Source organism: Capricornis sumatraensis, chromosome 9 (assembly GCF_032405125.1).
Source record: "Capricornis sumatraensis isolate serow.1 chromosome 9, serow.2, whole genome shotgun sequence".
Classification (NCBI taxonomy): Eukaryota; Metazoa; Chordata; class Mammalia; order Artiodactyla; family Bovidae; genus Capricornis; species Capricornis sumatraensis.
The window spans coordinates 34,498,116-34,525,562 of record NC_091077.1 but is presented as its reverse complement, the minus strand read 5'-3'; the positions used below and the strand labels follow the sequence as shown (position 1 = coordinate 34,525,562).

Here is a 27,447-nt window from a genome sequence, read left to right as displayed (position 1 = left end):
GCCAGCAGTGTCCCAGCTCAGTGCAGCCAAGCAGAAGTTCCCTCATACTCAGCCTTTTTGTTCTATTCAGGTATGTCAATTGATTGGGTAAGGCCCACTCACAGACTACTAATTCAAATGTTAATCTCATCCAAAATCACCCTAACAGACAAATGTAGAATAACATTTTTTTTATTTTTTTTAAAAAATTTTACTTTATTTTACTTTACAATACCGTATTGGTTTTGCCATACATCAACATGAATCCACCACGGGTGTACATGAGTTCCCAGTCTGAACCCCCCTCCCACCTCCCTCCACATACCATCTCTCTGGGTCGTCCCAGTGCACCAGCCCCAAGCATCCTGTATCCTGCATTGAACCTAGACTGGCAATTCGTTTCTTACATGGTATTATACATGTTTAACATTTGACCTAGTGTCTACACACCCCTTGGCCCAGGCAGATGGACACATAAAGTTAACCATTTCACCTGCGTTATTTCATATAGTGGTTTCAGGGGTTTAAAGAGCCAGAGTAGAATTTGCAAGGCTTTTAGAGAACTAGGTTCAGAAATAACACATCACTTTTGCTGTGTCCTCTTGCAAAAACCAAGTCACAAGTAAGCCCAAACTCATTAAGTGGAGAGACAGACTCTGCCTTTTGGTTAGAGAAGCTAGAAAATATTATTTTTGCAAGTCTGCCATTTGAGAAACCTATATGCAGGTCAGGAAGCAACAGTTAGAACTGGACATGGAACAACAGACTGGTTCCAAATAGGAAAAGGACTACGTCAAGGCTATATATTGTCACCCTGCTTATTTAACTTATATGCAGAGTACATCATGAGAAACGCTGGGCTGGAAGCACAAGCTGGAATCAAGATTTCCGGGTGAAATATCAATAACTTCAGATATGCAGATGACACCACCCTTATGCCAGAAAGTGAAGAGGAGCTAAAAAGCCTCTTGATGAAAGTGAAAGAGGAGAGTGAAAAAGTTGGGTTAGAGCTCAACATTCAGAAAATGAAGATCATGGCATCTGGTCCCATCACTTCATGGGAAATAGATGGGGAAACAGTGGAAACAGTGTCAGACTTTATTTTTTGGGGCTCCAAAATCACTGCAGATGGTGGTTGCAGCCATGAAATTAAAAGACGCTTACTCCTTGGAAGGAAAGTTATGACCAACCTAGATAGCATATTCAAAAGCAGAGACATTACATTGCTAACAAAGGTCCATCTAGTCAAGGCTATGGATTTTCCTGTGGTCATGTATGGATGTGAGAGTTGGACTGTGAAGAAAGCTGAGCCCCGAAGAATTGATGCTTTTGAACTGTGGTATTAGAGAAGACTCTTGAGAGTCCCTTAGACTGCAAGGAGATCCAGCCAGTCCATTCTGAAGGAGATCAGCCCTGGGTGTTCTTTGGAGGGAATGATGCTGAAGCTGAAACTCCAGTACTTTGGCCACCTCATGCGAAGAGTTGACTCATTGTAAAAGACTGATGCTGGGAGGGATTGGGAGCAGGAGGAAAAGGGGACGACAGAGGATGAGATGGCTGGATGGCATCACCAACTCGATGGACGTGAGTCTGAGTAAACTCCGGGAGTTGGTGATGGACAGGGAGGCCTGGCGTGCTGTGATTCATGGGGTTCAAAGAGTCGGACACGACGGAGCGGTGAACTGAACTGAACTGAACTCATATGTGGTCTTTGTTGTCTTTGTTTATTTGATGCTCTCCTTGGCTTTAATTCATGTCACATGTCTATTGATAATTGAAGGAAAAATAGCAGTTAGATTTTAGTCTGCACAAGAGAGTATCATACTTGATGATTAGATCAAGAGCCTGTTTTTTTGAATAGTCTATTTGCCCTTAAAATAGAAATTAGGTAGCAGTTGTGTATTTTATAATTACTGCCAGAGGCTTCAGGTTTTATTTGTGTGTGTGTGTGTGTATTTGTAGCGAGATGTCTCCAGACAGAAATGAGTATTAAGGAAAAAGAGGAAATATTTATTAGGGCAGAATAGTTTTTTCATCTTTTTAAAAAATGCTAATTATATTAGGCCTTGAAAAAAGTTCGGTTTTTAAAAGTTATAAATTAATTTTGTGGGGTTTTTTTTCCCGCAGGTATATGTAATGCATACTTTAGCAGCCTCACTTTCTGCTTGTATTTATCAGTGCCTTTGTGGTGGTCATAATTACAGGTAAATATCTTCTTGTGAAATTTTAGAATGTTTGTAGTAACTGCTGAAGTTTGCTCTTGCTTTAGGAATATGTATACAGCATACAAGGTATGCTCTTGCTTTAGGAATATGTATACAGCAGTCCAATTTAGCTAATGCAAAAAGCATATGGAGAAATGTTGAGTCATTTTTTTTCATCTTTGAAGTTTTAGCATTTGTCTTTATGGCAAATGCATCTCAAGTTAAACTCTTTACAATTAACTTATTTAACTGCCTTTTATTGATCACTGCCTAATGCTATACATTGTGATATCACTGGAATAAGATCTCCTTCCTTAAAGTCATGCTAGTTAGAGACAAACATATAAACTTATAAATGATATGTAGTATGACATCATACTTAAATGATTTGTCCTCTATCATCAATCATGATAGACATGATAAACAGTAAAAGGCTCAGGGAACACAGAGGAGGGAGTGACTGGCTTGGAACTGAGAAAAATTTTACACTCCCCTTGATGTTTATGATTTTCTTCTTTATGTCCTAAGGTTTCACTGTAATTTTTCTAGGCTTTTGAAACATGTTGGACACTGTGGGGTTATATCTTTCTTCGCAGTTCTCTTATTCTATTTCTTCAAGTATTTTATCTTCTCTCTTCTCTTTCCTTTTATGAGACAGATATTAGAACTTGTGGATCTCTTTTTTCTTTTAGGTTTCCTCTTAAATGATCTATTTATTTCTTTTATTTTTGCTTCATTTCATAAGAAATCCTAGCTTCATTTTCCAGACACTAATTCATTCTTCCATGTTTTTCATTAAACTTCTGCTACTGGTGTGTATACCTGATATAGCCTACCCTGACGTAGGGTAGACTAGCCATTAAATATCAAATTGAACCTAAACTGACTTTGTTTTCAACTTTGTTATTGATATATATAAATTATATACCTTTGTGATATATAAGCTTCCTATTTGTGGTCAATAATAGTTTTCTCATTTGTAAGTATTTTATGACTTTCAGTAAGTATATGTAAAAACTATCATATCTGTTTTAATTTAGAAAATTTAAAGGACACTTTGTTTTATTAGAGTACTAGAGTATACAGTATAGTACTTAGATGTAAAGCAGTATAACTAATACTCAAAAGCTTGTATTTAAATTACTCTAAATGTTAGATCTCAAACATAGAAATATTAAATGTGAAATTCATTTTAGGTCATTCTTTGTTATTATTGTTTCATTGCAATTGGAGGTCACTATAGATAGTTATTATTTAAATTTTTTTTCTCTCAGTTCATTTCAAACAAATCAGTTTACTGGAATGGTGTATCAGACAGTACTGCTTCCCCATCGACATTCCTTAAAAACAGGAAGCTTAGATGAAGCCATAACTCCCAATACATCACCAGCTCAATGGCCAGGTATAAAAAGTTATATATATATATGTATATATATATACACACAAGTTTTTTCTTAGCTTTATTGAACTTAATCAGATGAGGAAAAAGTAGGTCTGGTTTGGTTTTGCTGTGTGATAATCATTGTTAAGTATTGTTAGAATTGATTCCAATTCATTATTCATCATTTACTACAAATTATCCAGTTATATAACATTAGTTTTTCCTTTATCATAGTACTAAAATAACTCAAATGTTTTGTCATATCATGTTTTATACTTTTGCTTTTGTTGTAATAGAAAAACATTGTTATTTCCAATGTCTGTGTAAATTGAACAGATAGCTCAACACTTACGCATTAACTGCAGTAACCTCTAGTGGTCTATGAAACTGTGGAAGAAAATATTTTTATCCTGATGCTATAACATTTTTTCAAAAATTAGGAATTTAGTTAATTTTTTATTTATTAAATTTACTGTCAGTGGTAGCTAATGGTAGCTATATTTGTTCTTTCTCCTAGGAATAACTTCTCTAGTTCAACTTTTGAATTCTTCTGGGGAGGAAGCCCAGTCAGGACTTACGATCTTGCTTTGTGAGATTCTCACAGCAGTGTATCTTAGTCTGTTCATCCATGGCTTGGCAACACATTCTAGTAACGAATTATTTCGGATTGTGGCCCACCCTCTAAATGAAAAAATGTGGTCTGCTGTATTTGGTGGAGGTGCGCGTGTTCCCAGCAAAGAGCAAGCACACTCAAAAGCTTTACCTGGTTAGTTTTTAATCTGTTTTACTTTATTTTTGAAGGCTACCACTTTATTTATCTGAATGATAACTTTGTTAAATGTAATTACATTTTAATTTATTCACAGGAAAGTATGTTACAGACCATTTTCTTAGAGCATGAATAAATAGTTTTATGGAAAACATACAGTATGAAGTTTCTGGTGTAATTATTAAACTTTAAGATACTGGTACACCAGTGATTAGAACTATCTAATGTAATTTAAAATCTTTTACTATTGAAATTTTCATTTGTTTTGAAAAATACTGTAACATTGGTTTTTGTTCTATCCCAAATACAGATTCTCTCTTCTTTTTTTGGCAGGAAGGTACTTTGCTATGCCTAGCCCCCACCAGGTAGTGGTATTCTCCATGGAGTGTGTGGGCTTTTCCAAAGCTCTTTCAACCATCAGTTCTCATAGCCCTCCCAGTCTTGCAGGCAAGATACTAGCTTTAGAAATAGGCTTTTACAGTTCAGCTTGCTTTGTGTTGTTTTGGAAGGGTTGGGATACAGTGGGCCGATTTTATTTTGTTTGGCACTTAGAAAATTGAAAATTTTCCATTAATCAAGTCATATTTTTGATTTAAAACAATGATTAGCATTTTAGAAAACCATCCCTGCTTCTTTTATTCTGCTCTAGTTCTTCATTTCGATGTTTTCTATTCCTTATACTTTAATGTATTTTTAAATGGGTAAAAATAAAGAAATGTCAGTGCTAATCGTGGTAAATCAGACTATGGCTTGAAGTGACTGGAAAAACATTTCAAATAAGGCTGCTTTATGTTTGCGTATCATGATTCTGGCCATTAGAGATTTTGGATTTCTAAGTGTTCATAATACCATGTAAAGTAAATATTTTAAACAATTCTATTATCTTTTCTAAACTTGGTAGTGTTAAAACTATATATATTTATTTAAAGATTGAAAGCTTTTTGACCTGAAAAAAATCATGATGTTTTCTGCCTTTGTTTTCTTTTTGTGATTTATTAGCCCATATGTGATAATTTTGGCTTTCAAATTTTAAATGATATTTTAATTTCTATAATGTTTCCTTTGAAATTTTTAAAGAGTAATTTCCAGTGCTTAATTTTTTATATGGATGAAAATAGAAAAGACTAACATGAAATTCACATTGGAATATATACTTGACTTCAGATATTTAAATTCTTTTAAAGAACTTTCAAAGTCTAAGAGGGAGTACAGTTTATAGGCTTACTGAAAGTGAAAACTGTGATCTTGTTAATGTAAAATGTTATAAAGGGTATAAATTCTTGAAATAGAATGTCCACACACTTATGAAAAATTAAAAATACATTCTTACTAACCAGTCAGCAAGTCTCAATTTTAACAATTCTAGAACATTTCTGAGCACAGATACATAAACAGCTTTACTTGAAGTCCAGGTTGTTCTTTGTTTAACCACTCAGATTTAGCTGTTTTTAGTTGTAAATACCATGTAATAAACTCTTATCTCACCACTTATCAAATCCTAAATAATCAAAGTGAAAAAAATTATCTGTGTCTGTATATTTAACCTCTTGGATTGGGACATGGTGTCCAAATAATACAGGATACTTAAAACATGGTTTACTCAGTGGTGAGGCTGGGTATAGCCGCATATAAATTTTGTGTTGCTCATCTGTCGATAAGAACCCAGCAACTATTCTGAATACAATCCATCATGGATGTAACTGAAAGAGCATTTACAGAAAACATGCATGATATGATTAATCAGTGTGCTAACTAGAAGAAAAAGAGTACACTCATTTAATGATGAAGCCAAGGCATGCTGTTTCTAAAGCTGATTTAGTTTGTAAAGGAGCTAGTAGAAAAAAATAGAAAAACAGAAAAAAGGGAAGAAGTGAAGATAGTAAATAGCAAAGGCAGCAGTAGTAATTAGAAGTAGCAGTCCCTGTGAGGCAGATAAACTGACAGTTGGAGAGACAAAATCTGAGAACAGAAAATTGGCAAAGGGACAAGCGGCAGTGACTTTCAGTGTAAGGCAAAGTTCTGAAATCTCAGTTTTTGTAGGCATTATTATGTTGTTCTGAAAGCACACCAACTAAAGCAGCACAGCAGCTTGATAAATTTTCAGTTGTAAGTAAGTAGCCTTGCGTGTTTCAGTTACTATTAAATGTAATCATGATGTCCCAGGAGTGTAGTTGCATTAGATAATATTCAGTATATATTGTTGACCAAGGAAATAAAAAGATGTGTTAAAAAAGTTGATCTGAATTCAGTGAAAAATAATGTATATATATATATTTTTTTAGTGTTTAAGTATAGCAAAATGAAAACGGATAAGTCTAGAACATTTCATTTTCCTGACAACCTATTCAGCTATTCAATATCAATGTATTGTATATTGAAGATGAAATACTTTCCTTATAACTCCTGAAAATCTTTTAAAAAGTTTTTTCATCACTTAGTACTGTGAAGTTTTTAAAAGTCACTGTTTTCCTTGTTCTGGTATAAATTCTGATTCTAGAATACTTTATAAAAATGGTCTTATGAACTAAATTATTTTTCTCTCTACAAGTCTATTATATAGTTAATGTACTGTTAATGATATAAAATTTAAATATGACTTAAGCATTGTAATATGAGAAAATGGTAGATGATTTTTATTAGACTAGCTTGGCAGGTCAGAATTCTTAACAAAAATGTTATTGTACATAAATCAGTATTTTTCATCAAACTTAATTTACTTTGTGATTTCCACATATGTTAATATGGGATTTGCTTTTCTCTAATTAATTAAAACTAGTCTGAGTGTATGTTCATGGAGTTATTTTGTTATTATGGTAAACTTTTAAAGTAGATAGTTGAGCAGTATCAATTTTTGAAAAATTACTTTTTTTTTCTGTTAACAGTTAGAAATCCATACTTTTGCTTTTTATTGCATTTATAAAGCAAAGCAAAATATTTTAAGAATTTCTGTTATGTTTCATAATACTTGCAGATGAAAGAATTATCATTAATTCCCATGCATAATTTAGTTTTTGTTAACCCACTTTCTAGCTTCTTGATGCCCCTTGTAATTCACAAGGTCTCTTATATCCAAATTTCTTTTCATTTCTCCCTAATGCTGATTTTTCTTTTATTACTATTAAAGTAGCCATTTACTACCTTAATAATGGAACAGTACAGTCAGTTTGTATCCACAGAGTGGCATGCACATGGCTTGATATTTTATTATTAGCTTTTTTCAAAAACAAATGGTGAAGCACCCAACAGCAGTATATATAGTCTCTATTGCAGTGCCCCTGAGCTTCAAGACTACTTGAATCCAACATGATTTAAGCCATAAAATTGTCTTAGGTCTTGCTGCAGTTTGAGGGAAAAGTGGGTGCATCTACTCTAATGACAAGCTTCAAGTCATTTCTTGTTTCCTAGGAGATACCACTAAGTCTTTTTACTTGTAGCATTTCATTCAGTACTGTGAACCTGTTTGCCATTTCCCCCCTGTTCTCCTTGTTCATCAGAAGTGTTTGATAAGTTTTTTCCTTCTGAAGTTGAATCTGTAATTATAAACATTTCCCCATAGTGTAGTTAATTTCATTTTCATGTCATGTGCCTGGGTTCACACACTATACTTTGAAATGTTTTTCTCCGTTTTAAAAAACTGAAAACAAAACAAAACTTTGCTTTAAAAACTCTACTTATTTTTATGACATAGCAAACTTGGTAAAACTATGAATTTAGCCTCGGTTTTATTTTTCCCTAAACATCTATGTTCACATCATATGCCTTCTTATAATCTAAAAACAAAATAAGCAGAATAGTAATATTGGAGTCAAATGACATTTACCTTGGAACACAGCATTAATTTTTGACAGATTAAAAATACCTTGAAATTCTAAATTTTTTACTCAGAATTTGGTAAAACCATTAAGTTTTAGAATGTATATAAATGTATGCAACAGATATATTAGAAACATGTTTGTTGATTATCAGTTGTTTATAAGATCAGAGAAAAAAATTACACATTGATATGATGGTTCTTTTTAAAGTCATTTGAAAGATTATGTAATAATCATACCACTTTTTAGCAGTCTCTTAGTATACTAATTTTATGTGCGTTGTTTTATTTTTTTCTGAAACAACTAAATTATTCTATTAGAGTCAGCTTGGCTGTAACGATATAATGCATGAGCATGCTATTTATGCAAGCTGAGTAGCTTCAAGTAATAAAGCAAAATTGTATTACAGCACAAATACTTGTATTCCTTGGAAGGTGAGTAACTTCTGGCTGAAATCGTTGAAGAAGAGTATTAGTTTGCCTCAATATGGAGTTGTTTCCCTATCTATTGGATCATGCCTATGTCCAGGAGATAGGCATTTTCTACTGGTGATTTGCATCTTGTGACTTAGTCTTGATTAAAGATTTGTATAACTTGTTTTTCTTTGCTTATGCCCTTAATATTCTAAGGTAAAATAATAAGGGAATATTGACTCTAAAGTGTTTAGAAGTTAAAATAATAAAAACTGCATTTTCTTCCTCTTCTTTGTATTCCATTGACTAGAAAATTCTATCTCTAATCATTTCTAAAAGTCTGAATCAGTTTAGTAAGTAGTGGTGGTGTTTGAACTTTTTAATATTTTCAATGAAAAATTAGTAGTAGTTTTTTAGGGGATAAAAGGCCAAGTGATTGCTGAAGAATCTTAAAATCATTGTCTTTAATTAATATTGACATCTCATGATACGGTTTTCCCTACCCCGACCCATGAAATTCTTAAAAAAAAAAAAAAAAAGATGCAGATACTTTTCTGTCATAGTCTTAGCTAAATTATGGACTCACTTATAGGAAGATATTACATCCTCTTCTGTATACAATTTACATATACAATAAATAAATGAACATTCAGAGAGTAAGGGTCAAGATGAGATAAAAACAAAGATGGCTATACAAGATGATTTTTGTCTCACTTCCTCCAGTTACCTTACTATCATAGTAATCTCAGTTTTGTGTATGTACTTATTTGTACTTAACCTTAAGTCTTATGTAAAAATAGATGAAATCAGTACAATGAAAATTGTGCTTATTTTAGTAATACTTTGTTTTGTTCTTATTAGTTTCTTCACTAGTGGAAGAAGGAGAGAAACAGAACAAACGTTTTAGGCCATCAAAAATGTCTTGCAGAGAATCTGCCTCAGTGACCTCTTCCTCACCACCAATAAGCCAGGAGACACTGATAGTTAAAGAGAAGTTCATTCCACCTGAGCTCAGTATCTGGGACTATTTCATTGCCAAGGTAATACAAGTGTTATCCAAATGATGATTTGTATTGTTAAACAGAAATGAAAATGTTTAAGTGTAATTGTTGGTGTTTCCAAATATTTTCCCACACAGGTGTAGAAAATGTTCATTTTATCAGGATAAATTATCGCAGAATATATCCTAAAATATTTTGGGCATATTTCAACTGTTTTTTAAGACAATTCTTGTATAAGTTAAGATTTTTACATTTTAAACAATGCAACATTCTTAGGAAGATGAAAAGATAAATTGGCTGCCACATTAATGCTAATGTGTATGTGTATGGTAGTTGCTCAGGCTTGTCTGACTCTTTTGCAACCCCATAGACTGTAGCCAACTAGGTTCTTCTGTCCATGGGACTCTCCAAGTAAGAATACTGGAGTGGTTTACCTTTCCCTTCTCCAAATGGTAACGTACTTGGTAGTGATTAAGGAATCAAGACTGCCAGAAGTCAAAGTGCCATCCAAACTCTAATTCCTTTTCTGTACTGTAGTCCTACATTGTCCTGATGTACTCAGATTTCAGTTTTTAGTTAAATAACATCAATCCCTCAACAATACTGTTCAAGTTTAAAGTTACCACAATTTATTCAATATGAGTAATTGCATAAAGTACAGACTTTCCTGCTAGCTCTTAGTCCACAAATCACTATATAAACAATAGATGCAACGCTTGATCAGTGACCAATCACAACAGTTCTTTCAAAGTCTGTTAGTGATTGGTCATTTAGTACCTTTTATTCAGTATTCATTTCATACACAGAAAAGCATGTAGTTAGTTGTCTTGCCTCCCTACCTCCCATAATAAATACAAGTGACGTTTTCAAAACTGGCTAATCAGAACAGGAAATTAGCTGACAAAGTCAAGTGCAACTGGAAATGAAAAGTGAGTACTGGAAATAAAATTCAAATCAAATATAAATAAAGTTTTAGAAAAAATAGCTAACTCTGGGATTTAACATTGCTGTCATTTGAGAGACTGTAGATATGCACCTAAGGAAAATTAGTGAGGACCAGCTTATCAACATAAATGAGGAAAGTTTGACAAAGGATGGAGATGACCTAGAGATACTGAAATTGGAAAAAAGAAACCAAAAAACTTTCACATTAAAAGAACTCTGGGTAATATTTCACAACATAGAAAGTACAATAAAAAGTTGGATATTGATACAAAGAAAGGAATTGACAATTTGCTAACAATTAGAAAAGATACTTGCTTTGTATTCTGGGTTTTATAAAATTAGAAGGCCAGCACTATTCAAAGTTTTCTCGATAAATTTTTTACAAAGAAATAAAATAAAACACTTTATAAATTCTCACTGATTCTAATTTGCAGTTCGGTTCAGTTGTTCAGTCGTGTCCAACTCTTTGCAACCCCATGAACCACAGCATGCCAGGCCTCCCTGTCCATCACCAACTCCCTGAGTTTACCCAAACTCATGTCCTTCGAGTCAGTGATGCCATCCAGCCATCTCATCCTCTGTCATCCCCTTCCCTCCTGCCCCCAATCCCTCCCAGCATCAGGGTCTTTTCCAGTGAGTCAACTCTTCAAATGAGGTGGCCAAAGTATTGGAGTTTCAGCTTCAGCATCAGTCTTTCCAAAGAGCACCCAGGACTGATCTTGTTTAGGATGGACTGGTTGGACCTCCTTGCAGTCCAAGGGACTCTCAAGAGTCTTCTCCAACACCACAGTTCAAAAGCATCAATTCTTCGGCGCTCAGCTTTCTTCACAGTCCAACTCACATCCATACATGACCACTGGAAAAACCAGTATACTAAATATTATTTTTACTGTTTTCTTTTTCCTATACATTTATAATTGACTGTAAGAGTTTTTTAGTGTTTTGATGAATTTGTTAATAGTCACAGAACACTTGTAGTTTTTTCATTGATTGTTAAGATTTGCTTTGCATGGTTTCAACTTGTATCTGTAGTTTTACATTCTTGTCCTACCATGCCTAGCAAGAGCTTCTAGTATATATCCTCTTCTTCTGTGGACAGCCAAATTCTTCACATTCTGAACTTCTAGATTTTTTCCTTACTACCTTGCATTAATTGACTCCTCACTATTTCCTAATGACACCAATCCCTGAGTCCTGTTAGGCAATAGATTTTGTTTTTCTCATATCCAACATGCTTTGGGATAAAGAAGTGCATTTATATCACCTTGTTTCACATTGCCTTTTGCAGTCATTGATTCATTCAGCAAATGTTTATTATATGCTTTATTTATATTGGAGTATGTTTCATCTTTGAAGCATAGTTCCTTTTGCTGGCTATATGATTCTTGATTATCAAGGCCTTCTTTAGTTGTCTTGTTTCTGGATGTGGTTAAATTTCTGGCTGGTCTGCCTTTGTTCAACTGTGTAACACAGGCTAGTTGAGATGTGAAAGTATTAGTCCACTCAGTCCCATCCAACTCTTTGTGACCCCATGGACTATAACCCAGCAGGCTCCTCTATCCACGGAATTCTGCAGACGAGAATAACAGATGCAACTGGAGTGGGTTGCCATTCTCTTCTCCAGGGGATCTTCCCCACCCAGGGATCAAACCCAGGTCTCCTTCATTACAGGCAGATCCTTTCCTGTCTGAGATGTTGGCCTTCCCTAATTGTTTGCTGCTGAAGACTCTTGTTTTTGACAATGCTGCTGGGCATGGAGTTATTTTTTTTTAATTTATTGAAGTATAGTTGATTCACAATATTGTGTTAATTCCTGTTTTATAGCAAGGTTATCCAGTTATATTACATTCTTCTTCATGTTTCTCATTACGGTTCATCACAGAATATTAAATATATCAATAGTTCCCTGTGCTATATGGTAGAACTTTATTGTTTACCCATTCTCTATAATAGTTTCCATCCACTAATCCTACAAGTCCCATTCCCCACCCCAGGTCTATTTGCTATGTCTGTGAGTCTGTCTGTGTTTCACGGATAAGTTCATGTATGTCATATTTTAGATTTCACCCATGAGTAATATCATATGGTATCTGTCTTTCTGTCTTTGTCTGTCTCTTTTTGACTTCACTTCTTATGATAATCTCTAGGTCCATCTTCAGCATTATTTCATTCTTTTTTATGACTGAGAATTCCATGCTATATATACACACACATGCACAGCACATCATTCTTTCTTTCATCTATTGATAGACACTACTTAGATTGTTTCCATGTCCTGGCTGTTGTAAATGGTGCTGCAGTGAACATTGGGGTACATGTATCCTTCCAAATCGTGCTTGTCTCTGGTTTTCAGTTCAATTCAGATCAGTCACTCAGTCGTGTCTGACTCTTTGCGACCCCATGAATCACAGCATGCCAGGCCTCCCTGTCCATCACCATCTCTCAGAGTTCACTCAGACTCACGTCCATCAAGTCTGTGATGCCATCCAGCCATCTCATCTTCGGTCATCCCCTTCGCCTCCTGCCCCCAATCCCTCCCAGCATCAGAATAAGTCAGCTCTTTGGATGAGGTGTCCAGAGTACTGGAGCTTCAGCTTTAGCATCATTCCTTCCAAAGAAATCCCAGGGTTGATCTCCTTCAGAATGAACTGGGTGGATCTCCTTGCAGTCCAAGGGACTCTCAAGAGTCTTCTCCAACACCACAGTTCAAAAGCATCAATTCTTCGGCGCTCAGCCTTCTTCACAGTCCAACTCTCACATCCATACATAACCACAGGAAAAACCATAGCCTTGACTAGACGGACCTTAGTTGGCAAAGTAATGTCTCTGCTTTTGAATATACTATCTAGGCTGGTCATAACTTTTCTTCCAAGGAGGAAGCGTCTTTTAATTTCATGATTGCAATCACCATCTGCAGTGATTTTGGAGCCCCAACAAATAAAGTCTGACACTGTTTCTACTGTTTCCCCATCTATTTCCCATAAAGTGATGGGACCAGATGCCATGATCTTCATTTTCTGAAGGTTGAGCTTTAAGCCAACTTTTCGTTCTCCTCTTTCACTTTCATCAAGAGGCTTTTTAGTTCCTCTTCACTTTCTGCCATAAGGCTGGTGTCATCTGCATATCTGAGGTTATTGATATTTCTCCTGGAAGTCTTGATTCCAGCTTGTGTTTCTTCCAGTGCAGCGTTTCTCATGATGTACTGTGCATATAAGTTAAATAAGCAGGGTGACAATATACAGCCTTGACGTACTCCTTTTCCTATTTGGAACCAGTCTGTTGTTCCATGTCCAGTTCTAACTTGCTTCCTGACCTGCATACAGATTTCTCAAGAGGCAGGCCAGGTGGTCTGGTATTCCCATCTCTTTCAGAATTTTCCACAGTTTATTGTGATCCACACAGTCAAAGGCTTTGGCATAGTCAGTAAAGCAGAAATAGATGTTTTTCTGGAACTCTCTTGCTTTTTCGATGATCCAGCAGATGTTGGCAATTTGATCTCAGGTTCCTCTGCCTTTTCTGAAACCAGCTTGAACATCAGGGAGTTCATGGTTCACGTATTGCTGAAGCCTGGCTTGGAGAATTTTGAGCATTACTTCACTAGTGTGTGAAATGAGTGCAATTGTGCGGTAGTTTGAGCATTCTTTGGCATTGCCTTTCTTTGGGATTGGAATGAAAACTGACCTATTTCAGTCCTGTGGCCACTGCTGAGTTTTCCAAATTTGCTGGCATATTGAGTGCAGCACTTTCACAGCATCATCTTTCAGGATTTGAAAGAGCTCAACTGGAATTCTATCACCTCTACTAGCTTTGTTCGTAGTGATGCTTCCTAAGGCCCACTTGACTTCACATTCCAAGATGTCTGGCTCTAGGTTAGTGATCACACTATCGTGATTATCTGGGTCGTGAAGATCTTTTTTGTATAGTTCTTCTCTGTATTCTTGCCACCTCTTCTTAATACCTTCTGCTTCTATTAGGTCCAGACCATTTCTGTCCTTTATCGAGCCCATCTTTGCATGAAATGTTCCCTTGGTATCTCTCATTTTCTTGAAGAGATCTCTGGTCTTTCCCATTCTGTTGTTTTCCTCTATTTCATTGCATTGATTGCTGAAGAAGGCTTTCTTATCTCTTCTTGCTATTCTTTGGAACTCTGCATTCAGATGCTTATATCTTTCCTTTTCTCCTTTGCTTTTCGCCTCTCTTCTTTTCACAGCTATTTGTAAGGGCTCCCCAGACAGCCATTTTGCTTATTTGCATTTCTTTTCCATGGGGATGGTCTTGATCCCTGTCTCCTGTAAAATGTCACGAACCTCATTCCATAGTTCATCAGGCACTCTATCAATCAGATCTAGACCCTTAAATCTATTTCTCACTTCCACTGTATAATCATAAGGGATTTGATTTAGGTCATACCTGAATGGTCTAGCGGTTTTCCCTACTTTCTTCAATTTAAGTCTGAATTTGGCAATAAGGAGTTCATCTGAGCCACAGTCGGCTCCTGGTTTTGTTTTTGTTGACTGTATAGAGCTTCTCCATCTTTGGCTGCAACTAATATAATCAGTCTGATTTCAGTGTTGACCATCTGGTGATGTCCACGTGTAGAGTCTTCTCTTGTGTTGTTGGAAGAGGGTGTTTGCTATGACCAGTGCATTTTCTTGGCAAAATTCTATTAGTCTTTTCCCTGCTTCATTTCATATCCCAACACCAAATTTGCCTGTTACTCCAGGTGTTTCTTGACTTGCTACTTTTGCATTCCAGTCCCCTATAATGGAAAGGACATCTTTTTTGGGTGTTATTTCTAAAAGATCTTGTAGGTCTTCATAAAACCGTTCAACTTCAGTTTCTTCAGAGTTACTGGTTGGGGCATAGACTTGGATAACTGTGATATTGAATGGTTTGCCTTGGAGACAAACAGAGATCATCCTGTTGTTTTTGAGATTGCATCCAAATACTGCGTTTCAGACTATTTTGTTGACCATGATGGCTACTCCATTTCTTCTGAGGGATTCCTGCCCGCAATAGTAGATATAATAGTCATCTGAGTTAAATTCACCCATTCCAGTCCATTTTAGTTCGCTGATTCCTAGAATGTCGACGTTCACTCTTGCCATCTCTTGTTTGACCACTTCCAATTTGCCTTGATTCATGGACCTGACATCCAGGTTCCTATGCAATATTGGTTTTTACAGCATCGGATCTTGCTTCTATCACCAGTCACATCCACAGGTGGGTACTGTTTTTGCTTTGGCTCCATCCCTTCATTTTTTCTGGAGTTATTTCTCCACTGATCTCCAGTAGCATATTGGGTTCCTAATGACCTGGGGGGTTTCTCTTTTGGTATCCTATCATTTGCCTTTTCATACTGTTCATGGGGTTCTCAAAGCAAGAATACTGAAGTGGCTTGCCATTCCCTTCTCCAGTGGACCACATTCTGTCAGGCCTCTCCACCATGACCCACCCGTCTTGGGTTGCCCCGCAGGCATGGCTTGGTTTCATTGAGTTAGACAAGGCTGTGGTCCCAGTGTGATTAGATTGACTAGTTTTTTGTGAGTATGGTTTCAGTGTGTCTGCCCTCTGATGCCCTCTTGCAACACCTACCATCTTACTTGGGTTTCTCTTACCTTGGGCATGGGGTTTCTCTTCACGGCTGCTCCAGCAAAGCACAGTCACTGCTCCTTACCTTGGACGAAGGGTATCTCCTTACCACCGCTGTTCTGACCTTCAACGTGAGATAGCTCCTCTAGGCCCTCCTGTGCCTGGTTTTATGGGCATGGAATTCTCATTAAAGAGAGCCCTCTCTGTCCAGGCAGCCGAGTTCTTTGTCTTCACAGACTGATAGAACAAATGAGTCACAGAGGGCAGAGGTCGGGCTAGAAATAGCCCCTGGCCAAAATGCTAGATGCTCACTTTTACCAGAGATTGAGTAGTTGTTGCTGTTGTTGTTTCTCCTGGTCACACAACATGCGGGATCCTAGTTCCCTGAGCCAGGGATCGAGCCTGCACCCCTGGTAGTGGAAGTGCTGAATCTTAACCACTGGAACACCACGGGAGTCCCTCACAAGTTTTTCTTGAATAAATATTTCTCTGTGTGTTTGATCAGTTTCCAGTATCTTTAAATGATTGTTTTGACAACTTTGTTGGGTTTCCCTGGTGGCTCAGATGGTAAAGAACCCACCTGCAGTGCTGGAGACCTGGGGTTGATCACGGGTTGGGAAGATTCCCTGGAGAAGGGAAAGGCAACCCACTCCAGTATTCTTGCCTGGAGAATCCTCATGTACAGAGGAGCCTGGTGGGGTACAGTTCATGGGGTCTCAAAGCGTCAGACATGACCGAGCGACTAAGCATAGTGCAGCACATTTCTGCTTTCTGGGCAGAGGACTACCAAGCTATTCGCTCAGCCCTTCCAGAAGGTCTACTCCTCCTGCTGTGTTCCTTTATTCAGCTTCCTTGAATCCAATATTTTGTTTTCTTCTCAAATTTCCCACATCTCTTCTTTCATCCTCACTCAACTGATGGTGTCATAAGTCATTTTAAAAAAAGAATCAAACAAAATTCTTCCATCACTCTGTCATGAATCTCCCATCTTATTCTCCCCTCTAATTTACTATTGAGGAAACATCTTTCCTATCAAAGGCTTTAGTGCTAGTCTGAATCCTGTCCTTGCTTTTCTTCTCTAGCCTTCTGTCTTCTCTACTGTCTTTTCCCAACAGAACAAAATAGTGCTCTGCTGTCTCACATCCCACATACTGCTTTGACCCCCCAGGTTTTTCCAGCTGTTATTCCATTTTTCTGCTTCTTATTCTCATTCAGCTTTTCAAAAGTGTATACATATTATCTCTCTTATTACCATAGGTCCCCTTCACTTGTAGTCATTGTATGACTTCTGACACAACTGCCCCCTGAAACTGCTATTACTAAGATTCAAGTGGCACCCATTCTGTTATCAAATATAATGGAAACTTCTTTATCATCATCTCACTTGACCTCTTAGCAGCAGGTTCAACCATGTGACCATTTCCTCCATTTTGAATTGCTTTTATTTCGTTCTCTTGATACCAGTCTCTTCTAGTTTACTTCCTAACTTTGTTCGTTATTCCTTTGAAATGTTCTTTCTTTATCCTTCCTTTTCTACCTGACCTGTGAATCTTGGTCTTTAAGATTTGGGTTTTTTTTTTCCTTCGGTAATGCCCCTGTCACAACTAGAGTCTTCCCATCTTAGTAATTGGCATCTTCATCCATGTAGTTGCTCAAGCAGAAACCCAGAAATTGTCTTTTCCTTCTCTTTCCCTTGCTCTCCAAGTTGATCAGTAAATCTATCAATGCATTCCCCCAGGTATACTGTGAATGTGTTATTTATCTCCATCTCCATGACTGACACCTGTATCCAGACTGCCAGCTCTTGCCTTAGTTTCTGATGTCTCCTGTTTCTACTTTTCACATTTGACTCTTCTCTAAAAAGGCTGTGGTCATAGTGATACTCCTAAAAGCATAAATATCAATATCTTTACTCTACTTAAAATTCATTGGTGGCATTCCATTACACTCTTTACTGTGGTGTTCAAAAACCCTACCTTATCTGTCACATGCTATTCTCTTCTGTTTTTTTGCCAACACTATCCTCTTGCTTTAGTAGCCTTCAGCCAAATTCTTTTTTCTCATGCCAAACTCTTTTCCTTTATTAAAGCCTTTTTACATACTATTTCTACTGCATAAAATGCTTTTCTTCGCTCTCGTTATATAGCTTATTCCTTCTTGTCCTTTTAAGTCTCACTTAAATTACACTTTTCAAAGAGGCCTTTCATGGTTAGCTTATCTCAACTCTTATTTTTTTCTTGTTTTTTTCTTTATAACACAGCTAAATTCAATTTATATTTAATTTTCTAGTATTTGCCTATTTTTCCCCACTAAACTATGTTATGTGAGAGCAGTGACTGCTTATATGTCTTAAATTTTCTTACATTGAGTATACTTTTGATACGTAGTGGATACTGAATAAATTTTTTGTTGATATGATGACTAAATAAGGGAACCAACTAAAGTGGTATTGAAGGCATAGACTGTCAAAAAAGAAGCAGCCAATTACTTGCTACTTTACTTTCTTATAATGAAGTACTCAAAAATGGGATAAATTGCTGATATTAGGCTATTTAATTGCATGTATTAAGTCATATAGTTGGACAATAAATTCTGTAACTTTTTTCTTTTAGCCATTTCTACCTGCTTCCCAAAGTAGAGCTGAATATGATTCAGAGGAGAGTCTGGAAAGTGATGATGATGATGATGATGTTTTAGCTTCAGATTTCCATCTCCAGGAACATTCTAACTCAAATTCGTATAGGTATGGAATATTTAATTTTAAGCTTCTTTAAAAAATTTTGTTTTTTAATTTTGAAAATAATGCATGTGAAATTAGTTGCTTGGTGAATTACAACCTAGATCTGAATTGTTAAGTTCCCTTCCATAACAATAATTCCAGTTAGTTTTTGATTGTGTACTTTATGACAGTTTAGACTAATAAAAACCAGTACTCTAAGGAATAAATTTTTCACTTGAAAAAGAAAGAAGCCAAAATGTCTCTGTTTAATCTTTTTTAAAAAAAGCAAATCTTCAAGCATATCTCTTCCAGCTGAGTCTTCCTCTATGCTGTTTACAGATACTCATTCTTATGAGTTTCTGGTTTATCCTTCTGTTTTCAAAAATAAGCTTGTGTGTGTGTGTCTCTGTGTATATAAAATCTTATTTCTGCTGCTTTCTTACACAGAAGGTAGTAGATACCATATTATATGTAATGTTTATAGCTTGCTTTTTATTTATTAATACATGCTAAAATTCACTTCATATTAACATTTAGAGATCCTTTTTTGTTATTTTTTATGGCTACCCTAAAATATTCCATGATTTAAAGCTAGTTATTCAGTCATTACTCTCCTGATGGATAATTTGGTTGTTTATACTCTTTTGCTATTGCAGATAATGCTGACATGAGTAAACTGCCTGTGTATATTGTTTTGTTTTTGTGGAGGTATATCTTCAGGGTAGATTCCTAGTAGTGAGTTATTGGGACAAAGAGTAGCGTAGTCTTCTCAATCCCTAAGTAAATTTTTAACAAATGTGTTGCTTTATTTATAGTTGGTCATTGATGCGTTTGGCAATGGTACAGCTGGTGCTCAGCAATTTGAAGACTTTCTATCCTTTTGCAGGTCATGATCTTGCAGGTAATACATAGCTTAACATGAGCTAATATTGCCATTGCTTTTGATTTACTGTTTTGTATTTTTTTTCAAATAGTGGATAAAAAGTTTAGTAATTTTCTGCTGGTAGAAGATTGGGTTCTTTTAACCAAAGCAACTGTCTATAAATGAGTCTGTCATATTGTTAGTTGCTGTTAGAAAGACAGGATCCAAGAAAGCAGGGAATGTGCAGCTGATGTGATTAACTGCACCAAGACTATGTTTATAGCTCTAGTCAAAGAGTTGGGTATTTCCTAGTTGTAGACACACAGGAGACTAACAAAGCAAAAATGTAGTAATTATTAACTCCAGTGGATGAAAAGCTTGTATAGGAACGAAAGGGGCATGGCAGTATACCAAGTAATTTAGCTGTGATTTTTATATGTATGTGGTAGATGCTAAAATACTAATTTAACCAAAAATTATTATGGACTATATTGGATTGATGGAGAGAAGGGAAGTTTATTCTCATATTCCATAGTAGTAAATCAGTAGATCACTTCTAAACTTGAAAAAACTCGAGAATTTGCAGTAAGCCTACTATTTAGATTTTTGAAGGTAAAAAGCAAGAATAGCTAAAGATTGAAAGTAGGATCAGGATTTAGGAATATGGAAATGTAAAATATGAAGTGTTGAGTTTTGTAGTAAGTATTATTTCACGTTCTTTTTTTACCTTGTGTATTGTTTTAATACTCAAAAGAAGTCTAAGTTATATGCTGTGCAGAAATTGGGCTGATACAAGGGTTTAAGGCAACTGATTTTCCATCCAGACATATTTTTATGATATTCACGTACATTTTTTTCATATGAAATTAAAGTCAGATGCAGTAATTCCTATAGCAGTTATTTAAATCACAAGTTGCAAATGTTATTTCAAGTTCTAGTAGTAAAGGTATGATGTAATTTTGACCTAGATTGCCCTTTTTCTGTTATTCTAGGCCACTAATTATGTTGAAATGCCATAGAGATTTACAGCATCCTTCTTTTCAGTCCTCTGGACTTCTCTGCTCACCTCTCTTTCACGTCTCCTCTGCCAAAATGTGTATATCTTATTTCAGTCGTTTTTAAGATTGAATATAGCATTTTATTGCAGAAGATAATAGTGGGTCAATTTTCTCTGTTTAGAGCTTCCAGTTAGTTCACCACTTTGTCATGCTGTTCTAAAAACTCTTCAGTGCTGGGAACAAGTTCTTCTCCGACGACTTGAAATCCACGGGGGACCACCTCAAAACTTCATTGCAAGTCATACCTCTGAAGAGAGTGTTTCTGCAGGTCCTGCAATTCTCCGCCACAAAGCTTTGCTGGAACCTACCAACACTCCTTTCAAGTAGGTTTTCATATGGATACTATTCTGAGTTTTACTAAGTCAGAATATTAGTGGTATTTCATGAAGAAAATGTTTTAGTACTTCTTACATTTAATTTGCTGTTCTGGGCTCATATCTGTGTCTTTGTGTGATGCATATTGTAGTCTGGATTTTCGCAGACATTTCTGACAAAGGTTTATATAGTAAATATTTTAGGCTTTGCTGGCCCTACAGTCCTTGTTGGAGCTGTTCAGCCCTGCCATTGGAGAGTGAAAGCAACCATAAACGATAAGTGAATGGGCATAGCTGTGATCCAGTGAATTTTTATATAGGAGTATAATTGATTAACAATGATCTGTTAGTTATAGATGTAATTCACTTATACCGATACAAGTATCCATTCTTTGTAAAATTGTTTTCTCATTTAGGTTATTACAGAATATTGAGCCAAGTTCCCTGTGCTATACAGTGGGTCCTTGTTGCTTATCTATTCTAAATATAATAGAGTCAATAAACTTTATTTTTGAATATGAAAGGTAGGCTGGATTTGAACTGTTGGCCAGTGTTTCCTAACACCTACTTGGGAGCAGAGCTATTTGGAACAGTTTTTTAGCAAACTGTTTTACTGTACATGAAGAAATAAAGCATTTGTACCAAAAGATAAATCAGTTCAGTGCTTGCTTCCTTAAGAAAATTACTACAGAAAATGTTAACTGAATAAACAGTGTACTTCATGGCTCAGTGACATAGTTGATTTCCATTCTTTCACAGGCTCTTCCCTCATTGCTCATCAGTAACAGAGTTCATAGGCTAGTACATGTTCACAGACAACACTTTGAGTGGCTTTGTTTCTGGATCTCTTCTAGGAAGCATACCTCTTTTGTTAGAGCTTACATTCTTAGGTTAAAGGTCAGCAAACTGCAAACCATGGGGCCAAATCCACACGTCCTTCTGTGTTGTCAATAAAGGTTTATGGTTTGTATTTACACCCTTTCATTTTAGTATTACCTGTGGATGCTTTCCCACTTCAGTGGTGAAGTTACGTGGTTGTAGGAGAGAACATATGGCCCACAAAGCCTTAAATATTTACTGTCTCTTCTTCTAAGAAAACTATTACTGATTACTACCCTAGATGATGTGGTCTGATTCTAGATAACTTATTTTTATAATCATTCATATAGCACCAAGGGAATGTAATCAGGTTAATCAGAAGTCTCTGAAGTGTATAGTGAAATATATTGCCTCTTTGTAGATCTAAACACCATCTGGCACTGTCTGTGAAGAGACTTTGGCAGTACTTGGTGAAGCAGGAAGAAATTCAAGAAACCTTTATCAGAAATATATTCACAAAGAAAAGGTGTCTAAATGAGGTCTGTATAAATTAAAACTTGTTTGCCATTTTGTTATTAATGCCTTGTATTTTTAACTATAAAGAGTTGTATTTTACAGACTTTTATAAAAGTTCATTTTTTATGTCATAAACATGTATGTTAATTCATAGAGAGAGTTGGTATTTTCCTAACTAGTTTAAAGTAACTAATTCAGATGTAGTTGGGACTTTTTTCCCAAAAAGATACTGTTTAACTTAGAATTCTGTATCTTGTTTCCTGATTTTGAGTTGTCATGACTACCTTTTGAGACAAAGGGGAAATTTCCCATCCTTTTCATGTGATAAAGTTTTTCTTAGAAGTTTCATTGAAACTAGGTTTTTATACTGAAAACATATCAAATATTTACATTTTCTTTTTATTGTATTGATTATACTTAGTACAATTTTATAATCTCAGTTTATAATTATACTGTAATTGGTTGATTGTACCTTAATGTTATCATAATACAGATTATTTTTCTCATTTAGTTCAGTGCTACTCATAAGTCCAGTTTGATATGGGGGACTTGTACTGGAATATAAATTAACATATTGCTTCTTTCTTTTAAATAATTTTGCTATTAAGAAGTATTGTATAAATTAAGCAGTGGGTTTAGTGATGTAGTCAATTCCTTATTTTCCCATATATCGGTAACAGAGAGTTCAAGACTGGTGGCTGGTTGTGGATCATCACACTTTGAGAAGCTCTGAACTAATCTGAAAGCAGGCTTTTCAGTTTTTTAAGTGGGAGGAAAAAAGGAAGACATTTCAGTTGGAATGATAAGGAAATAGAATGGCTTCTTAAAGACAAGTTAACAAAAAGCAAGATGACATCTAACCTTATTGGAAAAGGAAAATTAATTACGTTTTGTCTGTCAGTTTAAGAACCAATTTGTTAGAGGCAACTGCATGTGTTATTATTTACTGTTTGCCTGATTATGTAAATATATTTGAATTAGCCAAGTCAGGAAACAAAATACATAGTATTCTTGCTAACTTAGAAGACTTTTGATACGTATCTAGTCAAACAATAGATACAATTAAATAGAGTGCAAGTTAACGTATTTCTTTTTAACCTTTGGTGAGACATATCTTAAATATTTTATATATATATATATTACTTTAAAACAGTTGAAGAAAACCTTTGGATAAATAAAATAGAAAATGTGCTATATAAGAGTGTCAGAGTAATTAGAATGTGACTGGTGAGGTAATGTTTCTTATTTTAAAGGTACCTTTGACTAAAATAATATGTTGCAAATTAAAGCCTTCTCACAATGATGTACAAAGCACTGCTGCATTCTGAATAAAAAGCATGTTTTACTATGCTTGTTATTACTAGTTTAATTTCTTTGATGCACCTTGTAATATGAACATGCAAATTGAGCATAGTAATTTCAAGTACAAAATTATTTTTTAAAAGCCATTGCTGTATTTGATAAATATAGTTGTGAAAATAACATTTCTTCACTGCTGATATATTTAGTACATTTGGGAAATGAAATCATTCTCAAAACAAACAAAACAAAAAACTAGTTTGCTACTAGATTGTCTAGTTGAATCAGGAAATAGAATCATTAAGGGAATAGAGCATAACTAACCAAGAATGAATAAGGAATGGTAATGGAAAAATGAGTATAGATGTACCTGTTAAACTCATCTGCTGTTTTATTCTTAGTTTTATTAGGAGTTTCATAGTATCTTAAGAAAATTTTAGTTATTTTTGTATTGTAATTATTTTAATAAAAATCATGAATATGGATGCTAGACTATAGAAGATTTTAGTTATCATTTAGCTAAATATTTTCTGATTTTAGTTTTTTTATCTCCAAAATAAATATAATACACTTTTCAGTATTTGACTAGCAGATTTAACTTATTTAAAACCCAGCATGATTAATGGCAGTTATGAGAAATTTATTGTTACTGCTTTGTTGTCTTATTCTAAACAGTGATAGTGACATTTTCATGAAGGAAATATGAAAAAAAAATTTTTTACCTAGTAAAACATAGATTAAATGGAATTAAATAAAATATTAACTTTATAGAGTTGGTACAAAATTATTTAATCTTTACTGGAAAGTTGACTGGCTTTTTGTGGTATTTTCAAAATTACCTTCCATCTCTCTGTTTTTTAAAATGATGATTTTTTTAATATAAATTTATTTATTTTAATTGGAGGCTGATTACTTAATAGTTGAGCCCAAGTCTCTGTGACTTTTCAGATGGTTAGAAAATAGATACATAACAGGCCCTGTATTTACAGTAGATGTTGGAGAGTAATTTGAGAGTGCTGCTGTTGCTTTATTCCTATACGTGTTTGGAATCTAATTTTCTTCATTTGACATTAAAGTTCTGGTGTATCCTCAGATCTTTTCTTTTCCTATATAATATAGTTTGCTGGCACATGTATTTTTAAAATAGAAGTCCTTCACTGTTTGTACTTATTTAAAAGTAAAATACAAATGTAGATGGTTGCAAATAGACTATATCCTAATCAGTCCCAACCCCCAAAAATGCTTGACAGCTGTCATCTTAATCCACAGTTTCTTTTTTTGTTTTGTTTCATTTTCTAAGAACTAAAGGTCGTGAACCATCTCCTTCTTTAACAAGTGCTAATATCCTCTTTTAAAAAGAATATGTTGCTGCAAGCATTTTATTGACTATTTCTGGCTAAGTCAAGAGAAGGAGTTAGAAATCTTGAAATCAAAGTTTCTAATCAGGAGATTTTCCTTGAGGAATGAGATATCATAATGGAGACAAGACTTAATAATGTGTAAGAGAACAGTTTGACTTTAATTTTCATTTGGTGATACTCTGGCACTAGTAGCTCTGAAATTTGTAGTGTAAAGTACTCTGGACTTAATCTTGCTTAATGTCAACATTTCAAATGAGTGAAGTGAGTAAAAATTTCTTAGGAAATAGAATAAAATTTATAGTGATTGTTAATGAGTTCTGAGGGATTAAGTTTTCTCCAACCCCCAATCATGCCTCTCCACACATACTTTGTTTAAAATATATGAAATTTAAAAAAATAGTTCAGTATTGTTTTCTAGTAAATTTGGTTAAAAATAAAAAGAAATATCCCCAGTATTTTACATGTTACATCTCATCTTTACTCTTTGTCATATGGTTATTCTTTCTTGATGAAGTCATTAGAGGACAACTGTGAAACCATCAAAAATTCTATGATGGAGGAGCCAAACATCAATAAGGTACAAAATATCATTCAACTGAAATTAGAAATTGCATTCTTTAATGGGAAAAACAAAGTATTTGCATTTTAGTTCTGGACTGGACTTTGTTTCCAATGCAATTAAATTGCTGCATTACTTTTTAAAGTAATTAATTACCTCAAATTACTTTTTTTTAAACAAGTTAAATATTGTAATCATTAAAAAATGTTTCAGTTTTGTTTTTAAGAGAATGCAATTTTAAACGGAGTTGAATGTATCCTGTTTTGGCTACAAATTTTTATGAGTAACTAAAACTAAAGTTCTTAATAAAACATAATTATAGTAGGTATTATAGAATTATAGTAGTATTGTTCTGTTTCTGCAAGTATCACTTTTGAAGTTAAAATTCTCTTCTGTGATTGTAATTACTTAAAATATATCAAATAATATTATGTAGCTTTTATTTTGGCTCAGATGGTAAAGAATCCGACTGCAATGCAGGAGACCCAGGTTCAATCCCTCGGCTGGAAAGATCCCCTGGAGTAGGGAATGGCAATATTCCACTCCAGTATTCTTGCCTGCAGAATTCCATGGACAGAGGAGCCTGGCGGGCTGCAGTCCATGGGGTCACAAAGAATTGAACATGCTGAGTAACTGACATACACACAGCATTTATTTTACTAGTACCAGTAGCATATAGCCCATTGCCTTATGCATAGTAAGTACTCAAAGTACTTGAGAACAAGAGCAGAAAGGATGAGAATTTGTACAATCGTAAAACAACTCCCAGGTGTTTTTAATGATTACCAGGCAAAGAATATTGTTAACTGTGTGTTTGATAGAATTCACCAGAGAAATTATCTGGGCCTGGAGTTTTAAAATCTCCAGTTTCTATTTTTTAACAGATACAGGATAGTTCAAGCTATCTGTTTCTTCTTGAGTGAACTTTCTTAGTCCATACCTTTTAAAAAATTTTCTCCTTCACTTCAGTTGTCAAATTTATTGGTTAAAGTTATTAATATTTTTCCTTATCTTTTTAATACACAGTAGAATCTATGGTGATATTATCTCATTTCTCTGCTATAATCTTGAAAACAAAATTATTTCTTAATATTTATATTCCCTAATTCTTTGAGTATTGATGTCATTTTATATTCATCTAGTTGCTTCCCATTTCCTTCTGTTATGCCTTTGATATTTTTTAGAGCTCATCTTCATGTTTGTTTTATTAAATCATTAGGGTAGTGCTGAAGTACTCTGGGCATACAGGAATACTTCATTATATTGCAGGTCATAGTAACTGAAAACCACTAATGAGACCTTTCCATAGATCTGTTGTGTGACACTGAGCACATTCCACTCTTGAAGCCTCATTTACTAAGGTTTCAACTTGTAAAATGAGAGTTGATAGTTTTAAACATGCTGCTGCTTTAATTGAAATAACAGTAGAGTCCTGGATTTAGTCTGTTAGAACTTTTCCCTTCTTCTCCAATTCCTAAAGAAAGCCTTGTGGAACCTAAATACTATTCAGATCAGTTTCTGCATAAAATTTCTTTAAAAAAAATTGTGATAAAATATGTGTATAAAATTTATCATTTTAATTGTTTTCAGTATACAGTTCAGTGACATTAAGTACATTAATACAGTAGTACAACCATCATGACATCCATTCCCAGAACTTCTTCATTTTCCTAAAATGAAGCTCTTTACCTATTAAACAGTGCTCCAGCCCCAGGCAGTTACCTTTCAGTCTATGAATTTTACTACCCTCAGTACCCATTATACTTGGAATCATACAGTATTTGTCCTTTTGTGACTGGCTTATTTCATTTAGTGTAACATCTTCAAGGTTCATCCATGTCATA

The 27,447-nt window shown here is 34.9% G+C and overlaps 1 protein-coding gene across 5 annotated transcripts in view; it reads left to right on the top strand.

Moving 5' to 3' along the window:
• DMXL1 (Dmx like 1) overlaps positions 1-27,447 on the top strand; it is a 132,029-nt gene that overhangs the window by 65,439 nt on the left and 39,143 nt on the right. For 3 of the 5 annotated variants that reach the window (XM_068980121.1, XM_068980120.1, XM_068980119.1), the window contains 8 exons: positions 2,107-2,183; positions 3,458-3,585; positions 4,082-4,330; positions 9,420-9,598; positions 18,709-18,839; positions 19,631-19,716; positions 20,857-21,058; positions 22,290-22,407. In XM_068980121.1, coding sequence (XP_068836222.1) covers positions 2,107-2,183; positions 3,458-3,585; positions 4,082-4,330; positions 9,420-9,598; positions 18,709-18,839; positions 19,631-19,716; positions 20,857-21,058; positions 22,290-22,407 — 1,170 coding nt within the window. Of the gene's footprint in view, positions 1-2,106; positions 2,184-3,457; positions 3,586-4,081; positions 4,331-9,419; positions 9,599-18,708; positions 18,840-19,630; positions 19,717-20,856; positions 21,059-22,289; positions 22,408-25,558; positions 25,622-27,447 lie in introns of all 5 variants that reach the window. The other 2 variants (XM_068980122.1, XM_068980118.1) reach the window with 1 other exon arrangement.